The sequence below is a fragment of the Chaetodon auriga genome, chromosome 9 (genome assembly GCF_051107435.1).
Source record: "Chaetodon auriga isolate fChaAug3 chromosome 9, fChaAug3.hap1, whole genome shotgun sequence".
In the NCBI taxonomy this organism is placed as follows: Eukaryota; Metazoa; Chordata; class Actinopteri; order Chaetodontiformes; family Chaetodontidae; genus Chaetodon; species Chaetodon auriga.
In genome coordinates this window covers 16,369,457-16,397,124 of record NC_135082.1, presented here as the reverse complement: position 1 = coordinate 16,397,124, position 27,668 = coordinate 16,369,457, and the positions used below count along the sequence as shown (strand labels likewise).

General features: G+C 41.2%; 1 protein-coding gene across 2 annotated transcripts; it reads right to left on the bottom strand.

Moving 5' to 3' along the window:
* Positions 1-27,668, bottom strand: klhl4 (kelch-like family member 4). Of its 2 annotated transcripts, XM_076739383.1 has the most exons (12): positions 27,494-27,668; positions 22,121-22,587; positions 13,733-13,900; positions 12,365-12,501; positions 11,757-11,953; positions 9,028-9,240; positions 7,501-7,687; positions 7,198-7,422; positions 5,334-5,496; positions 3,361-3,573; positions 1,881-2,052; positions 1-1,549 (listed from the first exon to the last, which is right to left on the bottom strand). In XM_076739383.1, the coding sequence occupies exons 2-12, from the start codon at positions 22,579-22,581 to the stop codon at positions 1,490-1,492; spliced, it is 2,196 nt and encodes a 731-aa protein (XP_076595498.1). In that variant the 5' UTR covers positions 22,582-22,587; positions 27,494-27,668; the 3' UTR covers positions 1-1,489. The 2 variants fall into 2 exon arrangements, with proteins under 2 accessions (XP_076595498.1, XP_076595499.1); XM_076739384.1 differs by lacking the exon at positions 22,121-22,587 and having other exon boundaries at positions 27,494-27,571.

Sequence of the window (27,668 nt, the reverse complement as noted above, 5' to 3'; positions counted from 1 at the left end):
TCAAAGATTAAATAGGTGGTTTACTTGAAGCAGAACAATGAGAGAAATCAAAATCTGCCCGCTGAGGAGCCACATTCAGCTCTAAACATGGATTTGAACATGCAGAGAAGACTGAAGTCGTTTTATTTATAGGACTGCATGCTGTACAAAATTATGATAAAAGCATAAAAAGTAACATTTGGCCCCAAAAACAAGATATTATTACAATTACAAATTGTTCTCATTGTGATAAAGCTAGTAACTTTTATGAGCAGCACCAACTGCAAATCTAAAAATTCTAATCAAAGTCCCATTAGCGAGGTGCTGTAAAAATCGGGTTTCTGGGTGCAGCACATGTGAAACGGTGCTTGAAATTCTCTCACAGACTCAGACAGTTGGTTTGGCTACACCTGGTGGCACCCGGCCACAGTTTGCTGCTGTTTTTGTGTTCATCCGATGGTTGTGTTTCAAATAAGATCATCTACATGACCTAGAAGGCATGACATCCTTAAAAATACAGAACAGACAGTGATCTTGATATATAATATTGTATAAATCAAATAAAACATTTGCTCAGCCAGCATGCCCAGAAGTGAAGACCAAAGAATAATAATAACTGTAGTCACCAGAGTGCACTGGCTTAGGCGTGATTCTGTCAGCACAAATGTAGTTTCTGAAAATTCACCAAAAATCTGTACAGCAATGTGAAATATCAATATGATATATTTTCTGTTATTCACAACTTTGTAAACTTGTACTGAATGCGTAACAAGACTTCTAAGACAAGCAAATGACTTTGGTGTTCTGTAGCTACAGGCTCAATAAAAAAAGAACTGAAGAAAATGTCCAAACATATTATTCAGCAAAAAGTCTGATTTCATTCCTGCTCTTCAAACCAGCCTCAAAAAACTCATCATCCTCAGTGCTCACAGTGGTCTTCTTTGCGTCACCTTTTCAGACCACCCACAAAGGGAAGACACTGGTACATGGTGACACCATGCAATGGATTGTAGCTATTGTCATTTGAGTGACCATAAAGAGAAGTAGAAACTCTTAAAATAGACTGTATGTGATGGCACTGATAACAAAAAAGTCTCTGTGTAGATGTAAACTAACCTGCAGGGTATTTACTCAAAATGTAACTTTTACATTTAATCTTACGGACAGACTGTACACTAAACTTTTCATCAAACTAGTTCAACAAACCAGCACAACAAAGGCTTGGCTCTTGCTACAGCTTAGCCAAGTCTATGAAAATTCTTGATCGGTTGAGAATGTGGAGAATGTGCAGTCTTCCCCAGTGGGCAGACATGTCCACTAATGATAGAAACAATGGTTTATGGGCAAGGCTCTGTCTGTGGTTCCCTCTGAAAAATCTGGAGAGCTGAGTTAAAGGGAAAAAAAAGGAAACATGACTCTCGAAGGATGTGTCCTTGATCTCTTGTTTTGTTTGTCCGCTCTTCTTTGCTGCTCTCTCATTTGTTTCCCATGCTGTCGTGAGACAAAGCGCTCAAGGCAATTTCACCACCACCACGCAGGCGCCTGCCCTGCCAATGTTGAGAGGGACCTCCTACAGGAAGACAGAGAGGTTAACACGCAGCCTCTCATCTGAGGCTGTCTTCAAGAAATCCCATTTTACTGCATGCAGATAAGAGGGTTACAGAGGCAAGATGGGGAAAAACATTGCAAAAAAAAAAAAAGGCAAGCTATAAAATGTTGATAGTATTCAGTGACTCCAGCAGATTTCTGCTCCTGAGGGGTGTTAACTGGAACCCTGGTGTTACATGTAACCCGTCTGACAAAAACAAGCAAATCTGAACAATTTTAAAGTTCTACAAAACAATATTTACATCATTTATATCTAAAACAATAAGAGTAGAATATTGAAACTATTTGATTACCTCAGTCCACTCATTGTTCTGCGCATCATAAGACTCGACAGTGTTCAGATATGACTGGCCATCATATCCGCCCACAGCGTAAAGCCTGTCACCCAGCAGGCAAATGCCCACCGCGTCCCGGGGAACACTGAGGGAGGACACAGTTGTCCATGTGTCCGTCTTTGGGTCATACCTGCAATTCAAATATTTGGCCAAATGAGAGTTTTTGCATTGTGGTTAGTATGATGAAATAAGATGAAATCATTCATCCAATCAGTCTGACTCTCAAGAGGAACCTCGTCCCATCCCCACTAACCGAGACGTCCTTATGCTCGCCCTCTTTAATCACTGATGTCTGAATGGTCACCAGTGGCAACTCCTTTCAGTGCAGGCAGAGAGCCAAATTGAAACTTAAAAGCTAAATTGTCTCTTGAACAGCAGTCCAGAGAGAGTGGGACTCATCAGTGGAGGCAGAAGTTGCCATGTTGCCCACTTAGACAAGGAAAATAACACTTGATACTACCAAAGTTTGAAGCTGCCTAATGCAGTTGTTTTTATCAGCTTTAAGCAGTGGTGGGAGAAGTATTAAGATCCTTTACTTACTGTAAGTAAAAGTACGAATACCACACTGAAAATATGCAACAAGAAAAGGCCTGCATTCCAAACCATATTGGACATTGCACCACTGATTTTAAGCAAAAGAAGTCAAATAATGAACATGGTCTGCAATCAGTTAATTGTAAAGTATTAAACAGCAGATGGAACTACAGCACTGATAACGGTGTATGTTATTGAGTGAAACAAAATAAGAGACGCAGCAGGCACAGATTTACTATCAGGTACTTAACTCATAAGATGCTGGTGAAAATGAGTAAAAGACTCAATGCAAATTACTTGAATTACTTTGCAAAAAAGACTAAAATCAGAATGTAAAAATCAGACAGTGCTAAAGGGATATATGTTAACATACAATACACTAAAACATCAAATAGTGGGAAATATATAGCAACTGCTTCCATCCTACAAAAAAATACTTATATTAACTAAAATTAATCTGTTCGCATCACCTTGTTTTACCTCTATTAGCAACACTCACAAAATAACGACACAGATTAGCTTGATGTTACTTTGAACGTTGCAGCAACAGCCATAGATCATTTTCTTTAAATAAAAAAAAAATGCCATGTACATAACATTAAGTGATCTGCTGTGAGTCACATCGGGTTCAGATTCAGGAGGACAGTGTAGCCACCAGATGGTGCCAGATACCATAAGATAAACCCATGTGTGGAAACAAAGATCTCTTCAGTTGAGTATGTTGTTGTATTAAACACAGACATGTCTCAAAATGCAGGAACAGGGTGGGGATCAAGAGCAGTTGAACTCCCTTTTGTTCTTATTAGAAACTCTGGTCCCCACCCATGATTGAATTCCACCAGCTGCAATTTAAAACGCAACCTCTCTGTGTTTGTGCATTGTCTCCAGGGAAGCGTTTACTGACCTCTCGACACAGTCGGAGAGTCGAGAACAGTGGTTGGAAGCGGGGGCGTCGTGTCCGCCCACAGCATACAGGAAGTTGTTGTACGTCGCCACACCCACCCCACCTCGCCTCTTGGCCATGGGAGCACACATGCTCCACTTGTTGGTGTGCGGATCGAAGCACTCCATTGACCTCAGACAGGAGCTGCCGTCTCGACCACCTACCGCAAACAATCTGAGGAATGAAAAGAAAATGGCTCAAAATCTCAAATGTCTAACATGCACACAGTGGATCTTGCAGGAGTAGCTCACATCAGCTGTCAGATATTTGTAAAACTGATGACAGAACAGTGACAATGTGACAGGTTTTTTAAGATACAGCAGTGAGCAGTGGATAGCATTTTTCAAAGGCTCTTTCCTTGAGAGTGTTCTCTCCCCGAAAGATCACATCAGTGTTTTCAGTGCTCAGAGCTCACAGGCCCGACAGCAAGATAGTCGAGGCTAGGGAAACGGTTTCCTTGTTGTCTATTTTTGACCTAGATGCAGAAATAACTCAGCATCGACTTTAACACTGAATACTGGATGTAGCCGAGCAGCAGCCTCTTTCCTCCTTCGGCACACAAACATATTTAAATTAGGCTCAGAGCTGGCCCGTTCTTTGCTTAATTTACTTTCAAATAGTGTTGTAAGGCATTTAATACATACAAATACATAAAGTGTTTTGCTTTAATAGAGCCTAGATTGTGCAGTATAAATTACCACACTAATCAGAACTGCTGACAACTGCACAGTCACGCTGTAGTTGATCTCACGTAGACCTCAAAGGCCGATTCTGCATTCAAGTCAAGGAGTATAATGTTGTCAAACGAGTACTGCACTAATACTGCACTTCAGCTTTTCCTGGACCAGAGCACTGAGTTACATAACCATGCCTGTGTTGTTGCATACTCTAGTCCAAGTTAGGCATTGCATTACTGTTGATCATTTTCCACAGCAAAATATGCTGCAGTGTTACAGTTTTATTGTTTATTTATTACGGTTATTCATTTAAGCACAGTCTGCAAATCCACTTTATGTGTAATTGTGGATATAAATTAAAAAAAAATATAAAAAAAATATATATTTGTTTTTGTCAAAGTCACAAATAAAAGCAGACATGATGTTCATGGTTAAATTTCACCTCCAAAAATAAGATAATTTTGTAATAGACTGGCTAAAAGATGCAAAGTTTAAAAGCTAAACTTATCTTGAAGGCAGACTGGGCCCTTTCAGAGCCATGCACTAACATTCCCTTTTTACTGCTACAACGCTGATTCCAAAACAGTTGTGACGCTGTGTAAAACATAACCATTGAGCCTGTTTACCTGTGGAATGTTCCAAACAGGTGTTTATGGAGCATTCCACAACTTTCCCAGTCCTTTGTTGCTCCTGCCCCAACTTGTTTGAAACGTGTTGCTGGCATCCAGTTCAGAATAAGTGAGCACAATGAAGAGTGGTTGTAGGTCAGGAGGTCTTGTGGGTTGTTCACTAATCAGAAAGTCAGTGGTTTGATCATCGGTTCCTCCAGTCTTCATGTCCAAGTGTCCTTGCCCTTGTTTTGCAACTGCTTGAAATTGTGAAGTGCTTTGAGTGGTCAGTGGACTGGAAAAGCACTATATAAATGCAGTCCATTTGCCATATTTACAAAAATCAGTGAATTTGATAAGCTTAGGGTTAGTCTTTTTAATGTTTTCAAAGGGGATTCACATTTTGCTTTATTTATGCTTCACAAAGCATCAAGACTTTTATTTTGAGTCAGGGTTGTAGATTGACTGTCCTTATCTGCCTCCTCAGTGTCTGCTGTGGCTTCACAGATACCAGTGAACTCAACCTCAGGCTCCACGATGTTTTAAATTAACAGAAAGACAACAATACGCTTCACCTCAAAGTGTAAGGTTGCACATTCGAGGATTAGGCCAAGTTAGGATGGCCCCTGGGTTCAGTGGAGCAACTTACTTTCCATTGAGTGCCGTGACTCCCATGGTGCTCCGCGGTGTCGACATACTGGCCACATAGTTCCACTGTCTGGCCTGCGGGTCCCAGCGCTCCACTGTGTTCAGATAGCTCCAGCCGTCATGGCCTCCCACGGCATACATAGGGCCCTCCAGCACAGCAATACCTTCACAAATGGAAATAAGAGACATATGTTTCACCACGAAGCCTGCTGTTTTGATGCATGTAAGAACTAAGATATGTGTATTTGTAAATGGACAATCATAGTATTTCTAATGTGTGTGGATTATTGCACACTGTGTATAAGGACACAGTAGATGCTATAACATCTATAACCTTGAATAATTGTTCTTGTGCTAAATGCTTTCATGCCAATGTCAAAGCTAAAGCCACAATATATTCAACTCCTCCTTGAGGCTACTGAAACAAAGATTATTTTCTACATAAAGCATAACGGCAGCACAAGGTAATAATGTTCACAGAACCACATGGTCGTGAATAATCAGTGAAATGAAATGACATTTCCAATTCGAACTTTCCTTCAGCTGTTAGAGAGCGGAGGCAGAGGTGCTTTTATCATTTTGGAGCTGAGCGGAGTGAGTCACACAGCTGACCAAATCTATTCATAAAACAGGAAAACTATAAAACTGCATTGTTGTTCCTCATTCCAAAGTCACAGGGGAAAGCGATTTTTGCCAGCAACGTTGCAGAGGATGTTTTAACACAATGGATTTTTATATTACCAATCCTATTTCCTTTGGTGAGACTTCAAATATTCCACGGGAACACAGGGTAAGATCGCATTTGGAGGGCGTCGAACGACAAAAACACCCTCAGACAGAAACAATTCTGGTAGTGAAACTCTCTTGTTGCCGACTGGTGGGTTTGGAATGAAAGAGAAATACTTTTTTATTTCTGGTCTTTTCCCACAATGCACACAGCAGGCAATGGCCTGGCAGGAACGTTGGAAGATGCTATCAAATATATTCAGATTGAAAATATGCACGCCACAAGCAAAGCAGCAAGAGATATTTGCTGCAGGAAAGATCAAACACGACATAGGTAATCTGTACAGCGTGATCTCCTGGGCTCGCTGATACCTCCGACCACACTGGGTGAGTGAGCTGAATGCTTTGACGAGATCTCCCTGTTCTCCTACCCAGACCTGTTTCAACTGTGAATCAAAACGCTTCTGATATGAGATTTATTGGGCAGGGAAGGGTAAGGAAGAGCAGGGCCAGCACAGCCTGCCAAGCTTTGATAGGGGAATGGGTAAATATCAAAGGTCTATCTCAAAAAGAAATGCAATTTTTTTTTACAACGAGCCAGCTGTGCATCTTGCGAGTTTTGGTGTTTCATGACACCGGGTAGCCTGACGGAGCTAAAACCTCAAACCTTAAAATAGTTGAAAGAAATTTGTTTTATTGTCAACACCCTCTGGAAACATAATAATGAGGTTGGAAGGAGCTGAACTCAAATATTAGAAAGACGCACATCACATCTTTGAGAAGAGTGACAAATACTTTTCTTTTTGTCACGTAGAGTTGAAAAGTGATCACTTAATGGCCAATAAATTAATCATTTCAGTCATTTATCAGGCAAAACTACCAGACCAGTTTCTCAAATGAAAGGGTTTGATCATGTTGGGCTCAAATTTGGTGTATTGCAGTACTTTATTTACTATTTTAGTACAATTTTGTACTTGTAGACAAAACCATTAATCATTTAATTAAAAAAAATAACTGGCAGGCTAATCGATAGTTAATTGCAGCCCTGTAGACATATTAGCTATTAAAGATCGTCCATATTTCCTCGTAAGGTTTGAAAGTGACAATATAATCTGGAATGGTCTTCATGCGACTCTCACCGAGTCCGTGCCTGTGTGTTGACATGGGGGGCATGGTGGACCACACTTTATTGATCGGATTGTAACACTCCACCATGTTGGACGTCTTGAGTCCATCCCTCCCTCCGACCACGTACAGCTTGTTGTCTATCACCGCCACGCCAAACTGCAGCCGGCGTCCGTTCATGACTCCAACCTGGACCCAAGTGTTGGTCCGCAAGTCATACTTCTCTATGGTGGTGGAGCCTAAAAGCACAGGAACGGCAAGTGTTTGAACAATTTAAATACACAGTGTGTATTATAGGTCCTGCCTAAAGGCCATACCTTTGGTAGCATCCATGCCTCCTACAGCATAAAGTGCACCGACAGTGGACTTTCTGGGTTTGGTTCTTGGGCTCTGAAACATGGGACGTCTCTCAGGGAGAAGGTGGTACTTCATGGCCTCCATCAGCAGCTTTTGGCATTCCAGATCATCAGAGAACATCTTGTTGTTTTCCAGATCGGCAAGGAGCTACATTTCAAGGAGTCACATTAATAAGCTACATCATAACAAAAAATGTGCTCAGAATGTAAATGAGAGCAGAAAAAGTGTTTGCAGCGATCATCTGTGATGGAATGCAATGACATGCCTGTTTATGTAAAACTAAGTTAATCTGATCGAGTATTTTGCATGAAATGTTAAATTAAATGTAACAGACTGAAGACTGAAGCCGCTGCATGCTCCATGTGGTTTAATTAAATGTTTCACCCCACATTTCTTTTGCCTGAATGATGGTTTTGGATATATTTATTGATGTTGTTAGGCCTGCGAGTAAGTAAAGCACTACTCTGACCATCATCATTCAGTTTTAAATATGCTGCCAGTTTTGAGAAATCCAATGATTGATTTCTGTTGTTTATTTGCCTTACAGCAAACAATATCTCCCCAGCCAATGAATAAAATAACTTATGCATTAGATCATATTTCCACATATTTTTCATTCATTTTTTTCCTGCATCTACTCTGCCAATATTAAGCGAATTACAAAAAAAAAAAAAAATATATATATATATATATAGAAAAGATGTGTGTACCTTTATTTTGGAAAGTAATGTGTCAGTGGAACTAAAGCTGCTGTTATATAAAAGGGGAGATATTTCCACACTTCACATCTGCCAAAAATTGCTTAACACTGTTTGATGTTATGTAAATTAGGATGACACAGTTGTAAAACAATGCTTCCTCTCACAAATACAGAATTCATTAAACATGAGCTGCAGTGGTTAAAACAGCAATAATTCAAACATAAGCAGGTTATTTATAGCTTGACGATGCATATTCAAACTCATGTGTAGCTGTCATTCTGTCAGTGTGATTTATCACTAAGAGGAGAAAATGTTCTTATTTCAGCCACCAACATAAACAACGTGATTATTGACAATGCAGTAGCTCACTGCCTTCCAGTGGTCAGTTAGACGACTGATGGTGTACTGGGAGGTTCTCTTGCAGTAATTGTATGAGACTTAAAGCTGAAACAAGTAGTCGATTAATCGATTAGTAGCTTGACAGAAAATTTAATTGGCAACTTAAGTCATTTTTCAAGCTTAAATTCTAAATCTTCTCTGGTCTCAGCATCTCAACTGTGAGAATTTGCTGCTTCTGTTGTCTGAACATCAAAACAAGGTGCATTATAAATCCAGCAAACTGCACCCTGAGAAACTTACAGTAAAAAGGTAAGAAATGACCCTATCTGTTGACGGTGATGACATGAGAGGCTTTGCGGCAGCTTAGTTCTCAGCTACAAACAGGCCAAAGCAAAGTACGTGATCCTTATCATACCTTTTCCTCTACCTCTTTACCTGCTATCTCACCTGTGGAGGAAGAAGAGGCAGGCGGATGAAGGCGAGAAGCACCCCGAGGTCCTGCTGTCGATGCTGGACGTCATACCGCACCCACATCATCAAAGCCTGGAAGATGGTTTCCTCGTCGGGGACGTTGATGTCATCGCTGGACAGCAGCTTAACGATCTCAGCCGTGGGGAGCAGCAGGAACTCCTGGTTCTGAATGACCTCCAGGAAGTGTTCCTGGAACACAGAGGAGACGTGGAAGAGGCAGATAATCATCAGTCATTAGCCGAGGGGTATGTTTGGTGCAGCATTGTGTGTGTGTGTGTGTGTGTGTCTATATCTACGAGGACGAAATGGCACAAGGACAGAGAGATGAAGAAAAATGAAGACTAGCTGATAGACAAAGCACCAAATTAGAGGTTTCTGTCGACAATTTTGGAAATAACTGACAGTGAAACACTCCCTGAATGAACAGATGAAACTGTCATCTGTTTCACTTAGCTCACTAAATAAAATGATCCACACAACAGCAGGCTACAAATCAATCTGGCAAAAAACATCTCCAAAAAAAAAAAAAGAAAAAAGAAAAAAAAAGCCTGTTCGTAAGCTGATAAGGAGTTTTAGCTGCTGATCATACATGACATTGTTAAGCCTTTACAAGCCTTTTAGTAAGAAACAGAAGGCCTCTGCTCTCCAACGCTACCATCACAGCAATACAGTGTCCAGCTCTAAGTTTTGTGGAAGATCTTCTCTATTGCCTTCCTAAAGATTGATCTTCCATTTACTGGCCAGAAGCCCGGGTGATATTACAGCACTGCATGGCTACCTCTTCAAGGACATTGTCTCTGGGCAGTTTCATTAGAGATGATGCTACATAAAACACCCTGCCTCCTCTATGTTATACCCAACATTAAAACACATGAGAGGCACGCAGAGCCATACTTGGGCTCAATCGCGCCCTGTTCCCTTTTTGAACGAGGCAGCTGAGCATTAATTATGAAGCAGCCACAATAACTTTGACAAATCATGCTCACACTGAAGGGTGCATGGTCAATAACTACGAAAAACAAGCACACTATTGATCATCAACATGCAGCAAATTACACGGGTCCGATCTATTATGAGAGCAGGTTTTAAGCGCTTAACACAGACAGCCTTAATGAAATGAGGGACATCTATTGATCTGCTGTGGTAACACTGTGGGAGAAATTCCATCCAACTCTTTGCCATTGCTTTAGACCAATTACGTGTAATTACCAGTCTAGAACAACTGACAACTAAATTGAAAGCTCGACCGAGTTTGTTTTTTTTTAGAACCATTTAAAAGGATGTGTTTTCAAATGCTGGCACTCTCATTGGAGAGTAAACTGCATGGAAAACAAGATCAGCAGGAGAGGATACTAATTGATTTAACAACTGAAATCAGTAATTGTGTAATAACAGTGTTTTTCTCAGGAGGAGGATCACTGATGTTTAATCGGAGAGAGAATTACCTTTCAATAACTTTTTGATTGCCATGTAATTTGCAGTGGCTGGCAAAGCTATAGTTTGTCATTTTTTTTTTTTTTTTAAATTGGGGTTCACTCACAGAATACAAATTCTGCTGTATTTATTGAGATATGTGACTGAAATACTGTGTTATTGCTGAAAAGAAATACAGCCATCCCCACGAAAACACAAAAAGGGCAACTCTTTCACAAAAGGAAACGGATGTCAGAGGCGGATCTCAACTGCCATCCTCAACCAGGAAAAACAAGCTTATCAAAACACAACTCGCTCCACTCAGAACCCAGAGGATGGACTTCCAGGAAGCCCACAGCTCTCACTGCTCATTACTGAAGTGATTGAACAGGAAGTTGGCCCTCTTGTGCAGTTTGATGATTAGATTAACCTCCTGCTCCTGGATGGGGCCTATGTAAACAGGCTGAGCAGATGTCCTTTAGGAGATAAGGCCAGCCTCCTGCTGTCACTTCTGCATGGCCAGCAAGACGCTATCTGACAAATAATGTGCATGAATCTCAATCCAATGCAAATATTCCCAGCATACACGTATATATTTATAAATATATATATTATTACGATTTATTTATTTATTTTTCTCACAAGTCTGGCAGTGCACTAATCAATGTTTGCAGCAACGTGGTATTTCTGACAGCCATAAAATCAAATTAGATGGGAAAGCATGAAAATATTCCATTTCTATTGAAATGTGCACGTCACTGGTTCCTCTTCTGAAATTAGATGATATAAATAACAAAGACACCGGCCCCTCATTCCTTTACAGGTTATGACAGGTTATATGAATTAACTAGCCTCAAAACAGAAGACAGGCATACATATTTCAATGTGTTATATAGAGTATATCAAGCCATGCCATTACTAATGTGTGCTGAATTCACTGACCAAACTGACAAAACAGTGTTCATCACACAGGGTGTAATCAGGGGTGATGTGAGGAAAATAAAAATCAGATATGCACTGAAAAATGACTGACAGAAAAATGGCTTTAGTCCATTTGATGGTGTGCAGTGTGGGGTGACCTTCAGGAGAAAGTGAATGTGGTGGTAATTACACAATTACAATTACATTTTTTAAATACTCTTAATTCTGTGACAGCTCTTATTACCACAGCTGCCCTTGTGTATTCATGCTATGAAGAGCTACTTTTGAAAGTGCAGTCCCTCATTACAAAATAAATAATTTAGCCTCCCCCCAGCCATGTAAATGTGGTTAAGCTTGATTTGCCCTCCTACCATGGTGTAGTTATGAGCCACATTGAGCAAGTCCACGCAGCCCTGGGCGTCTGCAAAGGAGCGTATTCCCAGGCAATTGGAGGGATGAAGCTGTTTCATCAGGAAGTTACAGCAAACCTGGATGACTTGTGAAAGCTGGAGGAGGCAAGCTGCCGCCAATAAACTCTCAATGGTCTCCTCCTTCAGCTCAAGGACACCTGCAATGTTAAGCAAAATAAATACGTCATGACTGGAGGTGGCCATAATACCAAACACACTGGTGGGAGAAGTACTGCACTCGACATTTCAATCATACTTATGTATAAACACTGAATGTGTCCATAGTGAAGAATGGTCATACTGCTTCCTATAGCAAAACAAACTGGACAATCATCATTATGTTATTTTACCCTATTTTACGATTTAAACACTGTGGAGGTGGATATTCCCCCTCAACAGCATATGTCAAAGAGGATTTGTCCTGTAAAATAAAGCAATATTACATTGAAGTGCTGCCTAGCCAGTCAGCCCAGTGATGAATTTCCTCATTGATCCATTTTAATTACGCTGGATTTCAGACGTCTCATAACTACTTACAAGAGCTAGTGAATGCCTTTATGAGCACTCACCGGTGTAGGCAAAATGAACCAGGGATCTGAGGGCCTCTGGATCGACTCCCTCCATCTTGATCTCCTCCTGCTTTGCCTCTCTCACATCACTGGTGAACATAGCAGCAAAGTAGTCCGACACGGCGCTCAGGACCAGTCTGCCATAAAGATGAACACAGTGAATTAATGTCCTTTGTATTCTATATTAGTTTACAGTCCGGGGAGATCCATACACTGATTATTTTAAGTGGCTAGTGAATCAATCCTGAGGTTTCATGTCCTCAGATGTACTTTGCTTCATTAGAAAGGGCATATCTTTGCAGTATATTGTATGATTTGCACTTGTCTGTGCAATAATTTAATGTAGTGCTATCACTAACAGTGATTTATACTGCATGTGCGCTTTAAGCTATGCTAGGTCACCATGTCAAAGTGAGTAACTTACTGTTCCCCCACATTCTGTATCATTCCGCTTTGTCAGTGTATGATGAATGAAATTACCGCACATACTTCATGTCGTTAATGGCTACACTGGTCAGACTTCTAATTATGTTAACTCATTTGTCTAGCTCGCATAACACACTGGTTGATTCATGAAGGAAAAGAGAGATCATATGGCAATTCATGGAGGTGAGATTGAGTGACATAGCCCAACAGTCTACACCCATATTTCCATATTTTGTGATTTCTAATATTCATATTATTTATATGTGTTTATCGTCTGTTCTTTATTATGTCTGCACACCATTCCTGCTTTACTTGGCAGTGTCCTATGAGCAAATACAAAGCCACATCGAAACAGGCAGTCAGAGAACTGATCATTTCACCCAACTAGGTCAGTCACTTTTTCTCTCCCCCTCTCTCTCTGTGGAGCATTCTGGTGTCTGTTTCATGAGTCTGTCTGGATGAACTAACAAAATATGCCGGTGGATAGACGTACAAGCGCATGCACTGAGAGAACATGGTGCCTCTCCGCATTCTGGGATGTCTTGAGATCTGTTCAGTCCAGCCATTCAACCGAGGACTGGATGCACAAATATCGACACCTCCATGTAACGGATCAGTGTGTTCCTCCACATCTTAAATCAATGTGGAAATGAGGAAGGGCTGAGGTGTAATTAGATCACAGCAGTGTACAGTAGTTGATGCAAACCACTGAGTTTGCATAACTTTCCTTTCAACTCTCACCTGAAAATCAGAAGAATTTTCCTTTGCATTTGCAAGATTATTAAATCATTTCTCAGATGGATTGGACTGGCAAATATGTTTTAACATGCACACATCACCAACTTGATGAAGTGACTCAAGGTGAGTTTCTATATTGCTTAACTTGATTCGATTACAGGCGTAATTGATGAAATCAAAGCAGACAGAAGCACAAACACCAACCTGTGAGCTGGTATCTTATGATCCCCCGCTATCAAGAGGACATCACACAGCTGCTTGTGCTGGAGGTAGGTCTCCATCTTGCGGAAAGTTTGTTCTGCATGATTTGTGGCCTGGAAAAACTCATCGGAGGAGTTGGTGTTCATTCTGGAGAAGGTGCTTAGAGCCAGCCTGTGTGAAGACATGCAAGGAGGGAGGCAGAAAAGAGGGATGTTGCATGATGGAAAAAAACGAGCCAAAGCAATTCACCCTGTCTGTAGAACTATAGTATTGTTGCATTTTATGTTTTTTATGTACAGTTTTTAACACATACACATTTCTTTTCACTTTCTGAACATTTGGGCATTGCACCAGAAGCCATTTGCTCTTTAGAACATTGAATGTGATCTCATCCAAACTAACAGAAGAATACTGGAATCTGGTGCAGCAAGCTTTTCCCTCGCCATTTATTTTAGACATAGACATGTAAGAAATAGTAAGCTTGTAAGCAATGTCTTCACAGAACACAGACAATAAAAAAAAACAAAAAAACATCTGACACTTCAAGTGAAATAAATGAGGAAATTTCAATTTAGGGAGACAAATTAATGAAACTAATTAATTAATTTCACTCACTGTTTCCTCTCCCTGTCCATTGTCATGAGTAGGAAATAAAAAATGAAAAATCAAAAAGCTGAACACAGCATGATAAGGAAGAAATTACTGTGGACACAAAAGGGCTTATTCAGACACATGGCACTCCTGAATCCTCCAGTCCCTGCGGTGCATCTGCATCTTTCTTGCCTCTCTAAGCTGAAATTAAAACTGTTATGGACTAAACTCCGTACATAAGTGGATAACTAAGCACTGCAGCCCAATGGGACGAGAAAGCACCACAATCTATGCAACAGCTTTCCAGACAGAATTTCCATGTGTCTGTATGTGTGCATGCCTTTGTGTCTGTTCCTGTGTGCGTCTGCATATCTGTGTGCACACGTGTGTTTTCCAAAGACAGGGACTTAACAAGTGAACAAGCCTGCTCTTCACAGCATTGTGGCGAGGCTGAGTCCCTGTCCCCGCAGGCTGCTAGATTACATGCTGTTTTACAGCAATCCAAGTAATCCCTCAGACTCGTGGCAAATAATGCAGCCCAGTCTCTCAGTGTCCTTCACAGAGCAAGTTTACTCATTGACATTTAGGGTTGTTTGTTACGCTCCAGACCCAAGACGCCTCTCCGAGGGAATTTACTGTCATCTCATGGTCCCTCTGCTGTAGAAAGATCAAAAAAAAAAGTCAGTGCTATTTAAAGCGACACTTCATAACTCCCACTCATTACTACTCATACACTGATATGAGAGCTGTATAAACTCGTAAAATTACAGATTTGTCAATACAAATGAACTGAAAACCCTGTAATGCTTGGCAGTGCAGGGTATTGGCACAAACTGAGATTGATAACACAGGAAAGCTGGAGGGGGCGGTGGCTCTTATTGATGTCCTGATTAACACACTGTTGCAAAGTTTTGAGCCGTGTGTGTGACTTTGCCCTCCTTGATTACCAAAAGCAACAACATTTTCCCGCGGGGAATTGTTTATATTGCCCTTCGGTCACTGCAGTGTCCTATCGTCTAATCTTTATTGGGAGACTCTCCGCTAAATGCAAGAGTAATTTATTGCCCTGTCACAATAATTCCCCATTGACTCAGGAGTCTTGGAGAGGAACACCAAACAAGACTGAATAAGCAATAGGGCCGTAAAACTGAGATGCATTGCCTTTGTATTGGCTCCGAGGCATGCTGTAAGGATTTTTCATGCCTACCAATCTCTCCGACACTAATTGCTTTGGTATCACATTCGAGGGAGCAGTAAATTTCTCTGAGGTGTATATTTCGCTATCAGCTGTGGGTTGGATCATCAGAGGAATAGCCCAATTTTACTGAGGCACTAAAGCCCCTGAACACCTTAGTCAAGAGAAACTGCTGTAGGGACATTGCTGTACATCGCATATTATTTAGTGATTCAAGGAGAGTCACAGGGCCTAACAGGGCCAATAGATTTCTTTTGTGATCTACAAACTCTTTCAGTGTGCCAACTTGCATTCCTAGAGTATTGAGAAGGTAAATTAGCCCATATAAAAGAAGAGAATAGAATGCTGGGCTGCTATTTCCCCTCCCACCTCATCCTACAGTATGCATGACTTTTCTTTTTTTTTTTTCAGTGAGCACACATCACCTGAAGTCTTGTCGTTTGCACGTCACACCATCCCAAAAATATCACACCACAATGTGACTAATTTGCTCTGAGAAAAGAAAATGCAGATTCAAAATCTCTGCTACCGAGGTGAGGCAGAGGCTATGCGGATCTTGTCTGTGTTGTCAAGACTAGGAACCTGTTTGAAGGCTGTGCAATGGGGACTCCGTACAAGATGTAGAGAAATATGAGCTGTAACACAACACAAAAAATGTGGGACACTGAGTAAACATAAATAGAACAGAATGTGATAAATTGCTAATCCTTTCTGACGTACACTCATTTATGAAAACAGTACAGAGACGATATATTTAATGTTTGACCGCATCAACTTCATTGATTTTTGTAAATATATGCTTATGCTCAATTTGATGCAGCATCACAGTTTAAACAAATGGGACAGCAGCAACTAAAGACTGGGAAAGTTGTGAAGAGCTCCAAAAACACCTGTTTGGAACATTTCACAGGTAAACAGGTTCACTGGTAACAGGTCATAGTATCATGGTTGGGTATGAAAGGGGCATCCTGGAAAGGCTCAGTCGATCACAAGCGAGGATGGAGCGAGGTTCACCACTTTGTGAACACATGATTGTATAAAGGATGTTACTACATGGGAACAAGAACACATTATAAAACCATTGTTACTAAACACTGTTTGTTCCCAACATCCTTGGAATTGGGGTTATAAAAAGAACACTCACTAATAATAATAGAGAGGACTTATTCAAAATATCACGCCCCCTCCTCTGCCCCGTCTGCTGTAATCAGTGTGGCTTCTCACTGCGCAGAAGCTGCCCTCCTAGATGAATGGTCGGACCATTCAAGATGTGCTTTCGTCAGCCCAGATTAGCCCCAAGCTGCAAAGGTTGTGAGTCAGACGTGCTGCAGAGAATCTCAGTCTTATTCCAACTAGTGTCAACTCCATCCCTCTACAAGAGGGAAAGCCGTGCCTGCCTGGGCCAAATGGGAAATGTCTCTTTCAAAATGGATTATAACAGCCATTTGCCCCTGAAGGCTGCTGGGTAGCTTGGGTTGGTTTGAGAATGCAACAACTCCTGCAAATCCTCATGCAGCATGTGCCAAGTCTATATATTCCATGAGATCTTTATGCCTCTGTACTTTGACAGTCGGTGTACTGCTATTTGGCGTTGTGTGGAGAGAAATACTGTCTATACACTGACTGTAATAACTTGATCCCAGCAGTGAGGCTGAGATGATAACTCTGTGCAGAAATAGATTTTACTCCCTGCACTTTTCCTGTCTCACTGAGGCTCGCAACAGGCTTTCTTCCTCTGATGCCATTGTTATATCGGACATACCTGCTCAATATTGATAATGACTGAGGAAATGCAGCCACGTGCAAGAGGCATGTCTTTTCAAACCTGGTCTGAATGCAGCTGGTGGGCCCTTTATGACAGAGAGGGCAGTAGAAAATTGCCACAGCTATTAACAGAAATGAAATATTACCTTCTTATAGCTTTTCCCCTCAGCTTTTATCAAAATGGCACATGTTGTAAAGAAGTGGTGTGGTGGAGAAGTCAGCACAATGTCTGCGAACAGAAAATTAACATCTCAGGTGGGAAACTGATTCCTGTTTTGAATATTAAGAAATACGTCACGAGCAGTTAAATCCTGCGCAGTGAAAATGAAAAACCATCAGTCAGAGTGACTGCTAGTTTAATAATGAAAGTCTACAGAACTGACTTGCACCCATAAATGAGATATCTGTTTGAAGCCACTGAGGAAAAATGTGCCAGGGGAAGAATATATTTTCAAAATAAAGATTCATTTTTTTTTTAATACTGTTAAGCACAGAATATTAATATTGAAAGTACCTTAAAAAGGTGCTGCTATGGTAAATTTTATTGATATGGTAAATTTTAAGTCCATATTGAGATTTTCAGTCTTTGTTTGTAGATTAATTGTGATTACAATGCAGAGCTCTGCATCCTAATGCTGAGGAATTCTGTTTAAATTGTGTGTGTGTGTGTGTGTGTGTGTGTGTGTGTGTGTGTGTGTGTGTGTGTCACAGGGGTTGGGGGTATTGTGTAAGTGAAAAATGTGCAGATCTTAGCAGAACGCTCCTCGGTGCTTTGCTGATGGCAGGTTAACTCACACAGTGTATGGGACTGTCATCATTGCTGGATTGTTCATAATTTATTTACATCTGATGTTGCAGGTAAACAAATTCATCCACATTATTAAATCAGTGGGTCCTGGGTCATATGTGGTCTACTATATATATTAGATATGTAGATGTTTACAGATCTTGATAAATCTAGATTCTATACTATGAATTTAAGAAATCTAGGTTGAAAGTCTTAATATTTCAATCCAGTGAGCCTAAAACCAGGTGAACTGTTTCACAAATAAATAATAATTCTGCATTTTAATCTTTTTTTTTTTTTTTTTTTAATTTTAATCCACGGATTTACTCTAAAACGCCTTTCTGCAGTTGGATATGATTTAGTTAAATTTTATATCCATACTATCACATTTTCAGCTTGATAACAGTTGTTCATGCCTCTGTGATTCCTTTTCAATGCAAATTACCGGATATGAGTGCCTCAGGACACTGTTGAACTGAGTCATGGCCCGCACTAATAGTACCCATGTAAAATTCATAGAAAGCTGTGTCAGGGATTATGTTCTTTGAATTAGGTCCATTTGGAGGAAAAAATGACCGATCTGCATTTGAACAGAAAGGAGAGAATGTGTGCAGCATGTAATGCTGCTGCGTCTCTCCTCACCGCTGTTCAAAGGCTTCTGCAAAAGCAAAATGAGGTGCTACTGAAACCTTCGACTTGATCTTTAGCTTCCATCTGAGATGGCCCTGTAGAGTACAGAATGCTGATTTGGCGAAAGTTAAAGTACATTCAGAATCAATCACGTGCAACCGCAGAATCTCCCAACCCCTGAGGATGTCGCTTGGAGATTACAATATACTGTATTTTGCAATTTACAGCATCTTAAGGACGCCTCCGCTGGATGTGTCACACACAGACCAAGACCCTATAAGCCTCGTGGTGTTATGAGGCATCCAACAAATATCTGAATTACTGCTGTTGACAGGAGGAGAGGTGGTGGTATTTCTTTTCCAAGGCGGTGGAGAGGGAATTGAGATATCATTCAAACTAAAAGCCCGCTGACTCAAGCCTCTGTTAGTGTTTATGTGGGAGAGGTCAGGGTTTCCATTCCACTCAGGTTAACTTCTGTCATATATTCTCTGCCAACGATACGGGGAGGTTATTTGGATGAGAGTCATGTGGACAGGACAAACACACAGTGCATAGATATGTTGGGGTATTAGGAGCAAGGGTGGGAAACAACAAAGATACATACCCCACTCACTCCACTATCTGTGATTTAACAACTCTGCAGATATGTAGGAGTCAGTCGGATAAGGTTAACTGAATTCAGGAGAAAGCTAATAGAACAAGAATAGTTACACCAGCGGAGAGCATGACATATATGAGCCGCTGACTTTTTGGATCATCCTCAGCGCTTGTGGCACAATGCAGGTCTTTAAGAATAAGCTACAAAACATAATCAACCACATTAAGTCTTAAGAGAAAGACTTGATGTTAATGTTTTTCAGACCCTTCCTGAAAGTACGTGAACATATACATGTATGATTTATCCTCATAAAACAAAGTGAAATCGAGTTCTCCCAAACAGAGTCTTGAATGTGTTCTTTTACCACATTGTTTATTCCAAAAAGGTACATCCACAGGTTAGGAGGAGCTGTTTTCATCGACTTCGTCAGTTAGTTCAGTTTGAAAACAGTCTTAAATATTAATAACAAAAGTGAGAAGCCAAATCAATGAAAGAATGGAAGAAACCGGTGGGATGTTTTCCTTGAAGACACTGAGTGAATGAAACTAATCACTGAGGGGCATGTACCGCAAAATGACTGACACATATTTTCCAACTACAGAGGAGCGGCTAAAACTTTTGTATTTTTCACAGCTAGCAGATCTCATTTCTACATTCAGCCTGAGGGATTGTGACAAATTATGTGTCAAGGATTTATGATGTGAGACGTAATAGGGCCACCCAGCTGGTGGAGTAAATGAATGTGCATATCTCAGTGACATCCACACATCTGCTTAGCCGCCGATGAACATGCAAGCCATGGTGTGTCACACAGTCTCTGGCCCAATTCTCTATGCAACGTTGTATATCTACAGATGCAGTGCTTGTCCAAACTTACACTAGTCCTTCACAGTTATTAAGCATCTGCAGCTCCATTAAATACAGCCTTGATTGGAAAGCGCTATCAACCAGCATGCATGTATTTTCCTGATAACTGCTGGTGTCAAACTAATTTTTGCCACTGAATGATCAGAAAAGACTGATTCCTTGGTTTAATACTTATGTTAAACGGTTGCTGACAAGCTGATTAATTTATTTATATGAAAGAAGAACTGTGTTGTCAATTATCCTAATGATACACCGCTATCTAGAAGGGAAGATTTAAGTGCAATCTGGGAGGGAAAAAGATTCAAAGCGATTAAACAGATGTCTAATTCCAGATTCCATCGCTGATGATCAAATTCATAAATGGACATCACTGCAATCAAGTACAGCTGAGCCAAAGATATATTTTATGGCCCAAGACGGCAGAAGTGTTTAAATATTTCAGTATCATTGTCAAAATATGATGGCTGCACTGTATTTTACATGGCCAGCATGAACTCAAGGTCCCCCTGTGAGCCTAAGAGTTACACATTTTTACTGTGAGGCACATCTTTTATGCATGCACTTTTCACACACAGAGATCCCAAAACATGAACATCTGCCAATTATGCCAACACGAAGAGCGGGTTGTCAAAAATGTATCTTAACTCAGAATAATTCATGTTCAGCTCAGGCTACTCGACCGTCCACTGCCCGTGGCATTCATTTCATCCACATTAGCACATTTTTGGCTGTGGACACAGAGTGTGTATTTAAGCTCATCTGCTCAATCACGATGAGCTCTTCCTGAAACAAAGGGACCGGTTCACTTTCATTGTTCATTTCATCACCAGGTGCATGGAACAAAAGCAAGGCAGGAATCAGCAAAGCTTAAGGATCAATCATCGTAGAATGTCACAGACAAGATAAAAGGAGCCTTGGTTTTTCATCCTTGATGTGAGGGGCTTTTAGTGCTCTGCTAGACAGCACACACACACGCATCTCTAACCTGTTTACTTCCTGGACAAAGATGTAGGATCACACAGAAGAAAAAAAAGCTGTCCATGATGAGTTTGGCATCAGGGTATGTAAACAGATTTTGGTAGAAAATATACTAAATAACCAGTGCTAGCCACTCGCTATGATCGCTTGTGGCTTATGAGGTGGTTGGGTGCTTGTAGTGGCTGTCTAGATAATCCAAGTGATTGCACTGCTTCTTCTTTTTATAGGTCCGGTAGTGTTATGTGGTGTAATGGCTATTTCTTGCTATCCACTTTTACCTCTACTGAAGAACGCATTAGTATAATGTATAAAAACTGAACACTCTGAGGAATTAGCCAAAGTCATGCAGTGCATGTAATGTGAACCACAACACAGACAAGAGAGCAGAAAAAGCCCTGGCTTTTGGTCCACTGAATAATTAAAAGGATGCTTTATTGGTTTATCCTACCTAACATGCTGCGGACAATGAGAGTGAGCTGTCCCCAGGTGAGCCACGGTGGCAGCTGCAGAGCCTGAGTAAATTGGAAAATGATAGCTGTGCAGATAATTTAATCCTAGCTTAATTAAAGGATCTGCATGCAGGGTGGCAGTGCACATATTGAGTGAAGTTAAAAACCTGCAGATATGCTCTTCATGCACGTGTGTACTTCGTCTCATAAATGTTGAAAGCAGACTGTTAGGTGCTAAGTAAGCAACATTTCCTGTTTTAAAGCAGGGTTGTGCTCATCCTTCTTGATCACAACAAAACATTCTTACTTTCTAATCCTGCGGCGCTGCCTCAGGCATTAGACTTTCTCAATTAGATACAGATTTTATTGAGAAGCTATTTCACTACGAAACGTCAGGGAAGCATGTGTTCCTAAAATAGCATCCCATAATCTGGCTACCGCTGAGTGAGTGCATGATATGCAAATTGACTAATGTGGCGCCACATAATAAATCTGTGTCTCCGAAGTGTCTAACACCTTATAACAGCCATACCTCTCTCTGGCCTCCACCTCTGCAGGTTCCTCTGTGCTGTTCTTCACATCTTCCTGGTCAGTGTTGGCATCCTCTTTCCTTGTGGCGCTAGGCGAGGAAGTGCTCTTTGAAGATTCCTCGTTGACCTGGAGACCCTGGATGGTGTTTTGCTGATGCTGCCATGATTGATGACCCGCTCTGACATAGACAGGTGTGGGCCCCGGCGTCGGTGCCAAAATGCTGTGCACAGGGCTGTTAGTTTTGCGGAGTCCTCCGACGCCTCTTTCCCGTGAGTGACTCTTCAGCCGGCCCTGGACAGGCGTGACTCTGTGGTCCAGGCCATCCTGCTGGATGTAGCCTCCCACCCCTCCAACGCCACCGCCTCCACTGCCAGCCGAACCTTGGGATGAATGGCTGAACCAACGCCAGCGGAGCCTGAGGATCTGCTTCACATCAAATTCCTTCTTCCCCGACACAGACATCCTCCTCTGGGTTTGGAGACGAAGGCGATGGTACGTTGAGTCCCCAAAAACATGGAGAGCAGAGGAAAGAAGAGCCTTGGTTTCAGTCCTCACTGACTACAATGTGCCTCTTCTCTTCCGTTATTGTCTCACTACTATCATGACCACCCCCCTCCTCCTTCTATTACTCCTCCGTTGTTCTTTTAGTGGAGATGGGAAGCAGTCCTCTGCAGCTTTTGTTCCTATGCCTGAGACTACTACCCTCCCTCCAACTCTCTCCCTCTCTGTCTTTCTCTCTCTCGCGTTCCCTCCTGTGCTGCTGCTGTTTCTGTTTGCTGCTGCTGCTGCTGCTGCTGTGCCGCTGGAGCTGAGTTAATGCACATGCATGATCCACACTCCCTCCCCTTTGCCTCCCATTTCGCTTTCTCTCCCTCTCCCTCTCTGCTCGTCTCTCCCGTGCACACACGTGCACACACACTCACACTCACGAACGCTCTGAGAAACAGACATGTACACTCTGGAAATAAAATGAGAAAATCTTCCAATCCCTACCCAGTAGACTCTGCTGCTGCTCTGTGTGTCACAGTGTGACTATCTGTATGTGTGTGTGTGTGTGTGTGTGTGTGTGTGTGTGTGTGTGTGTGCGTGTGTGTACGTGTACGTGTGATAACAGGGATGCATGATCTTGCTGTGAGGGGGAGGTGGGGTATGGAGCTAGGATGATGAGGTCACACCTTAACAAAGTAAATCACTGCTTTCTCAAGGAAGGAAAGAGGAAGACTAACCACACTCACTAACTGCACTGCTATTAGCAGGACCTTATACATTATAAGATATGTAGATACACACACATGCTCATCAAACAGAAAAGGAGGGAGACACTAATGGCTCTCTCATGAACAACCAACACACACATCAACACACACTCTTAAAGGCAAGTGAAATTTATCTCACACTCATACGCATCTGTGCAGTCTGCTGTTCTCACATCAAACACAATCCCATGGGGGAATGTCTCAGCATATGTAGCCATGCAGAAAAAATATTCTCCTTCAGTCACTGTCTTGAAAGCCCCCTGCGATTACAAGTGAAAAACTACATACTGATGAACCTTCAAGGTCAGTAAGCTGCCTCCTCCCTTGGTCCCGGCCTCAGAAAACAGTCTTTAACATTTCAAAAATAGATCCTGCTTCTGCGTAACCTTAGTTCTGCACCATTGCAGATAAGTGAGATACCACAACTTAAGGCACACATCAAAGGCAAAGGGACAGCCGAACACCACACAAGGTAATGTGGGGATATTTGATTAGTGCTGACAGTATCGGCAGCATATGAAAGGAGTTGTATGGTGGTATGCTGTAGAGCACCCATCCCTCATTCGGTGTGCAGAATGATGTAGGCTATGCAGTCCTTGTTTACACATTCATCTGCTGAAGCCTTAAATCTTGAAACAAAAACTTAAATCTCTGCAGTTTACACAAGCGTGATGTGGAAACTTGATGCCTCCGGTGCACATACACCGAGATGTCTGGTGTTCAAATATTTGCATATTCATAGCTTCTGGATTTTTGAATGACAGGGAACCACCCCCCAAAAGACCACTCTTTGCCAGCTTGTCGGCCCCCATATCCAAAAGGATTGGGAGCCCCTGCTGTAGGGTATTGTGTCAACACTATTGGATCTGAGTGTTTTAGGTACTTTATTATGATCCAGTTGTCAAAGGAAACTGTATATGCCCATGGGGCAGGTGGTAATTGGATTCAGAAATGAATTGTGAACCATGAAAGATTGTGAAACACAAGCCTCATCCTACCTGCCTGATACTACGCAGCTTCTGAATTTATGGATTTCGACATTGGAATAATTCGATCAGTGTTTGTGTGCTGCACCTGAGCTCCCCATTAACACTGCGTTTTCATGGTTTTTATCACGACAAGCTTACACACTGGAATTGTAGAATTGCAATGAGCTTCAGTTTTATTCTTGTGAAATAGATGAAAACTACTCATTTCTCATTCCCACTTCCCTGACAAAAGGTGAGAGGAGAAGCTTGCACTCAAATTGCTGGATTTCAATATTGTACAGTCTCTCATCCGCCTCCACCACCTCCCACTGCAGGTTTGGAGGAGTGGAGGCAAGCAGCTATTGTGTCCAGTAGTATCTACCTAAACCGTAACTGCCCATGTAATTTAATGGGGACAAGCATTGATCTAGCCTATAAAAGATGTTTAAATATCTCCCACTCACAGTCTGCACATGCCTCCATTCTCTGATTATAAATAACATATTTAAAGCTGAGGATGGCACTTTTTTTACCACATATGCTCGTGCCTCACTGACAGAACCATTTGTGAGTGAGTTACAGCTACTTCCTACTAAAATTAGATGAACATATCACCCTTTCCTTACGTCTCTGTGTTCTTCACATATGCCAACAACATATTAGAGACAAAGGGTATGATTACTCGTGAGACAGGGGTTTTTCCACAATTGCTGTAAGATTAGGATATATGCGTTAGAAAATGTTCAGGTCAATGCATTATTCAATATTAACTGCATGGTAGAGACAACAGCAGGTTGAAAGACCGCATCAAGTGTGTGGATCATCCTTTGTTTATATCCAAGTGTTTATGCTAATGAGACAATAAGAATGGGTGAGCTTCAAACAGTATTTTCTCAGTCAGGAGGCAAAACACTGAATTATTAACACGAGCTTTCTCTGCATATAAAAAGATTTTATATTGTATTGTGTTATTTTTGAGCCCAAAAGGACCAGTGCAGAGTAACTGCTCCCCACAGGGGATTGTGATGATTGAAAGGGTTAATCCACATGCTTTGACTTTGTGTACCTGCCACAGCACCGGTTCTGTTGCTCTGGGGTTTTGCTTGTCTCAGAGGGAAGCCATCTTGGCTTGCTGTATCTTAGACCTTCACCTTTTGACACCGACTGTTTCACGACGGGGATAGTGCTCATCCTCAAAGTCATAACTAAATGAATGATTTCCATTAATTAAAAGCAGCCACAATCTACAGTATTTATTGATCACAAGTTTGAGTATGTTCCACACATTTTTTATGGTGGTGTATTAAGTGATGCTATAACCAGTCTCACTAAGTGCCATAATAGAATGCAATACATTACTTTTACATGTACATAAAATGGTGTGGTGTTACTACCCTCAATCTGCTCTCCAACCAGAATAGGACCGTCTTTACTACAGGCATAAAAATTGAAAGAATAATTTAATTTAACTGAAGAAAGGGATGATGCAGAATATTATTTCCCACATAACTGCCCATTTATAACCAAACAATTTAATTGTGTAGTTTCTTAGTTTCATAATAATCCTTTACTAACTAATAACACACATTTATTGGCACAGTCATTAATCACTAAATTATCATTATCACTGCATGTAGCGCCAGCTGCACGCCTTAGCTAATGAAAACAGCACTCAGTGAGGCTTCAATATCCCCTCTGCTTTTGTTGTCTCATGTGCATTTATTTTAGTCAAGGAAGCGCTCAATACTCCCGTGCACTTGATATCTTCTTAAATACAACATGATATGAAATCAAATTTTTACAAAATTATCTTCCAGTAAGCTGTATATGTGCTATACTGTACGCAAAACACATTCATTATGAAAAATGAAAGTGAGCAAAAAAAAATTAAATTCATCTTATCAGTGCAAACAAGCTTTTTGTGATTTTACAAATTCATTTTAGCTTCAGCGTATTATCTACCAGTACATGAAAATGTGTTCTGAGCAAATTATTATTCAATAGAATAAATGGTGTATCTTAACAACACTATCTACATGTCTATAAAGTCTATGTGCATCAGAATAATAAAGGCCCATTCAAGTGAGATATGATCTAATGTATAGTAACAAGCCATCACACTGGGTAACCTCTTTTATTCTTGCAGGAGTCAAGGACACCATCTGGCTGCACTCCGCATGACACATTAGATGTCAGATGTCAGACTGGTGTGGTAAACCACATTATCATCCAACATCTGCCTCCCCAGTGAACATACCTATGTGCCTAGATGGCTATTCTTTGAATGTGAAAGATGGGTAGATGTTCTCTTGCTTGCATTAGATGTGTAAATGATGTGTACGCATTATGAGGAGGGGACTGTGGTAGACACGATGGAATGTTAATCAATGAAAAGTCAGGAAGCATGCAAGGACAACTAGAGTCGTCAGTGTACATGTGTATAGCTTACATTGTATTCACCAGATATATGCGGGATCAAAGCATGAATAGGAACCCCCTCCACCCCCAGCTACAACTGTAAGCTCCTAGGAAATACGCTTCAAGGAAAGATGCAGAAAATGTCTTGCTGCTCATGTTGGGCAGTAATATTTCAAAAATTACTGACCAATGTCCATATTCATGAGATTGACATGAGGATATAGCTCAGTGGATAAAATGCACCGACAAACACAGCCACACACACACACACACACACACTAACATGTGCTCACATATCCCCCAACACACAAACGGTCAATTGAAATTTCAGAGCAACATAAAACACTGCTTTTAAATGTAACAACGTTAAATTCTTTGCTGCAACATCCCTGACCTGGTATGTCCGTGACCAGAACGCAGTAACGAGATGCAGCCTTTCACTCACTGTGGAGGTCGCGAGGGACAAGTTGAAAATTTATGAGAAAATTACCTTTAACGTTCCATTTATGGCTGAAGCAGCAGATGAGGTTACCATTCCTACTGAATCAATAACATACACTGCTCTAGGCATATCTGGACTTAACCACGGATATCGTAACCAGGAACTGACCTGGTATGAGGATTGCTACTTGTTAAATTCAAATCACATTCTGACAATACCGGCAACCGTGGTAATCAGTACATAAAGGTCTTTCATCAGACATCAAAACTATCAGTAATCTTTCTTCTTACCTGAGAAACTGATGCTATGAATTACTCCTCACCATTCAGACGGTGGAATTATCTTCTGCAAAGGATGGCTACTGGAAATGACCTGCATGCAGTCCAATAACTTACACATCACAGCTGTGCAGGACTGTTCCAACTTTTTCTTCTCCCTTGTCCCTCTTTCAGCACAAAAATGTTT

Coding starts and splice junctions, on each gene's coding strand:
- klhl4 (XM_076739383.1), bottom strand. CDS start 22,581: ATGTCTGTGTCGGGGAAGAAGGAATTTGATGTGAAGCAGATCCTCAGG. Junction 12,502..13,732: donor CATAAGATACCAGCTCACAG/GTTGGTGTTTGT, acceptor TCTTTATGGCAG/ACTGGTCCTGAGCGCCGTGT. Junction 7,423..7,500: donor AGGCATGGATGCTACCAAAG/GTATGGCCTTTA, acceptor CTGTGCTTTTAG/GCTCCACCACCATAGAGAAG.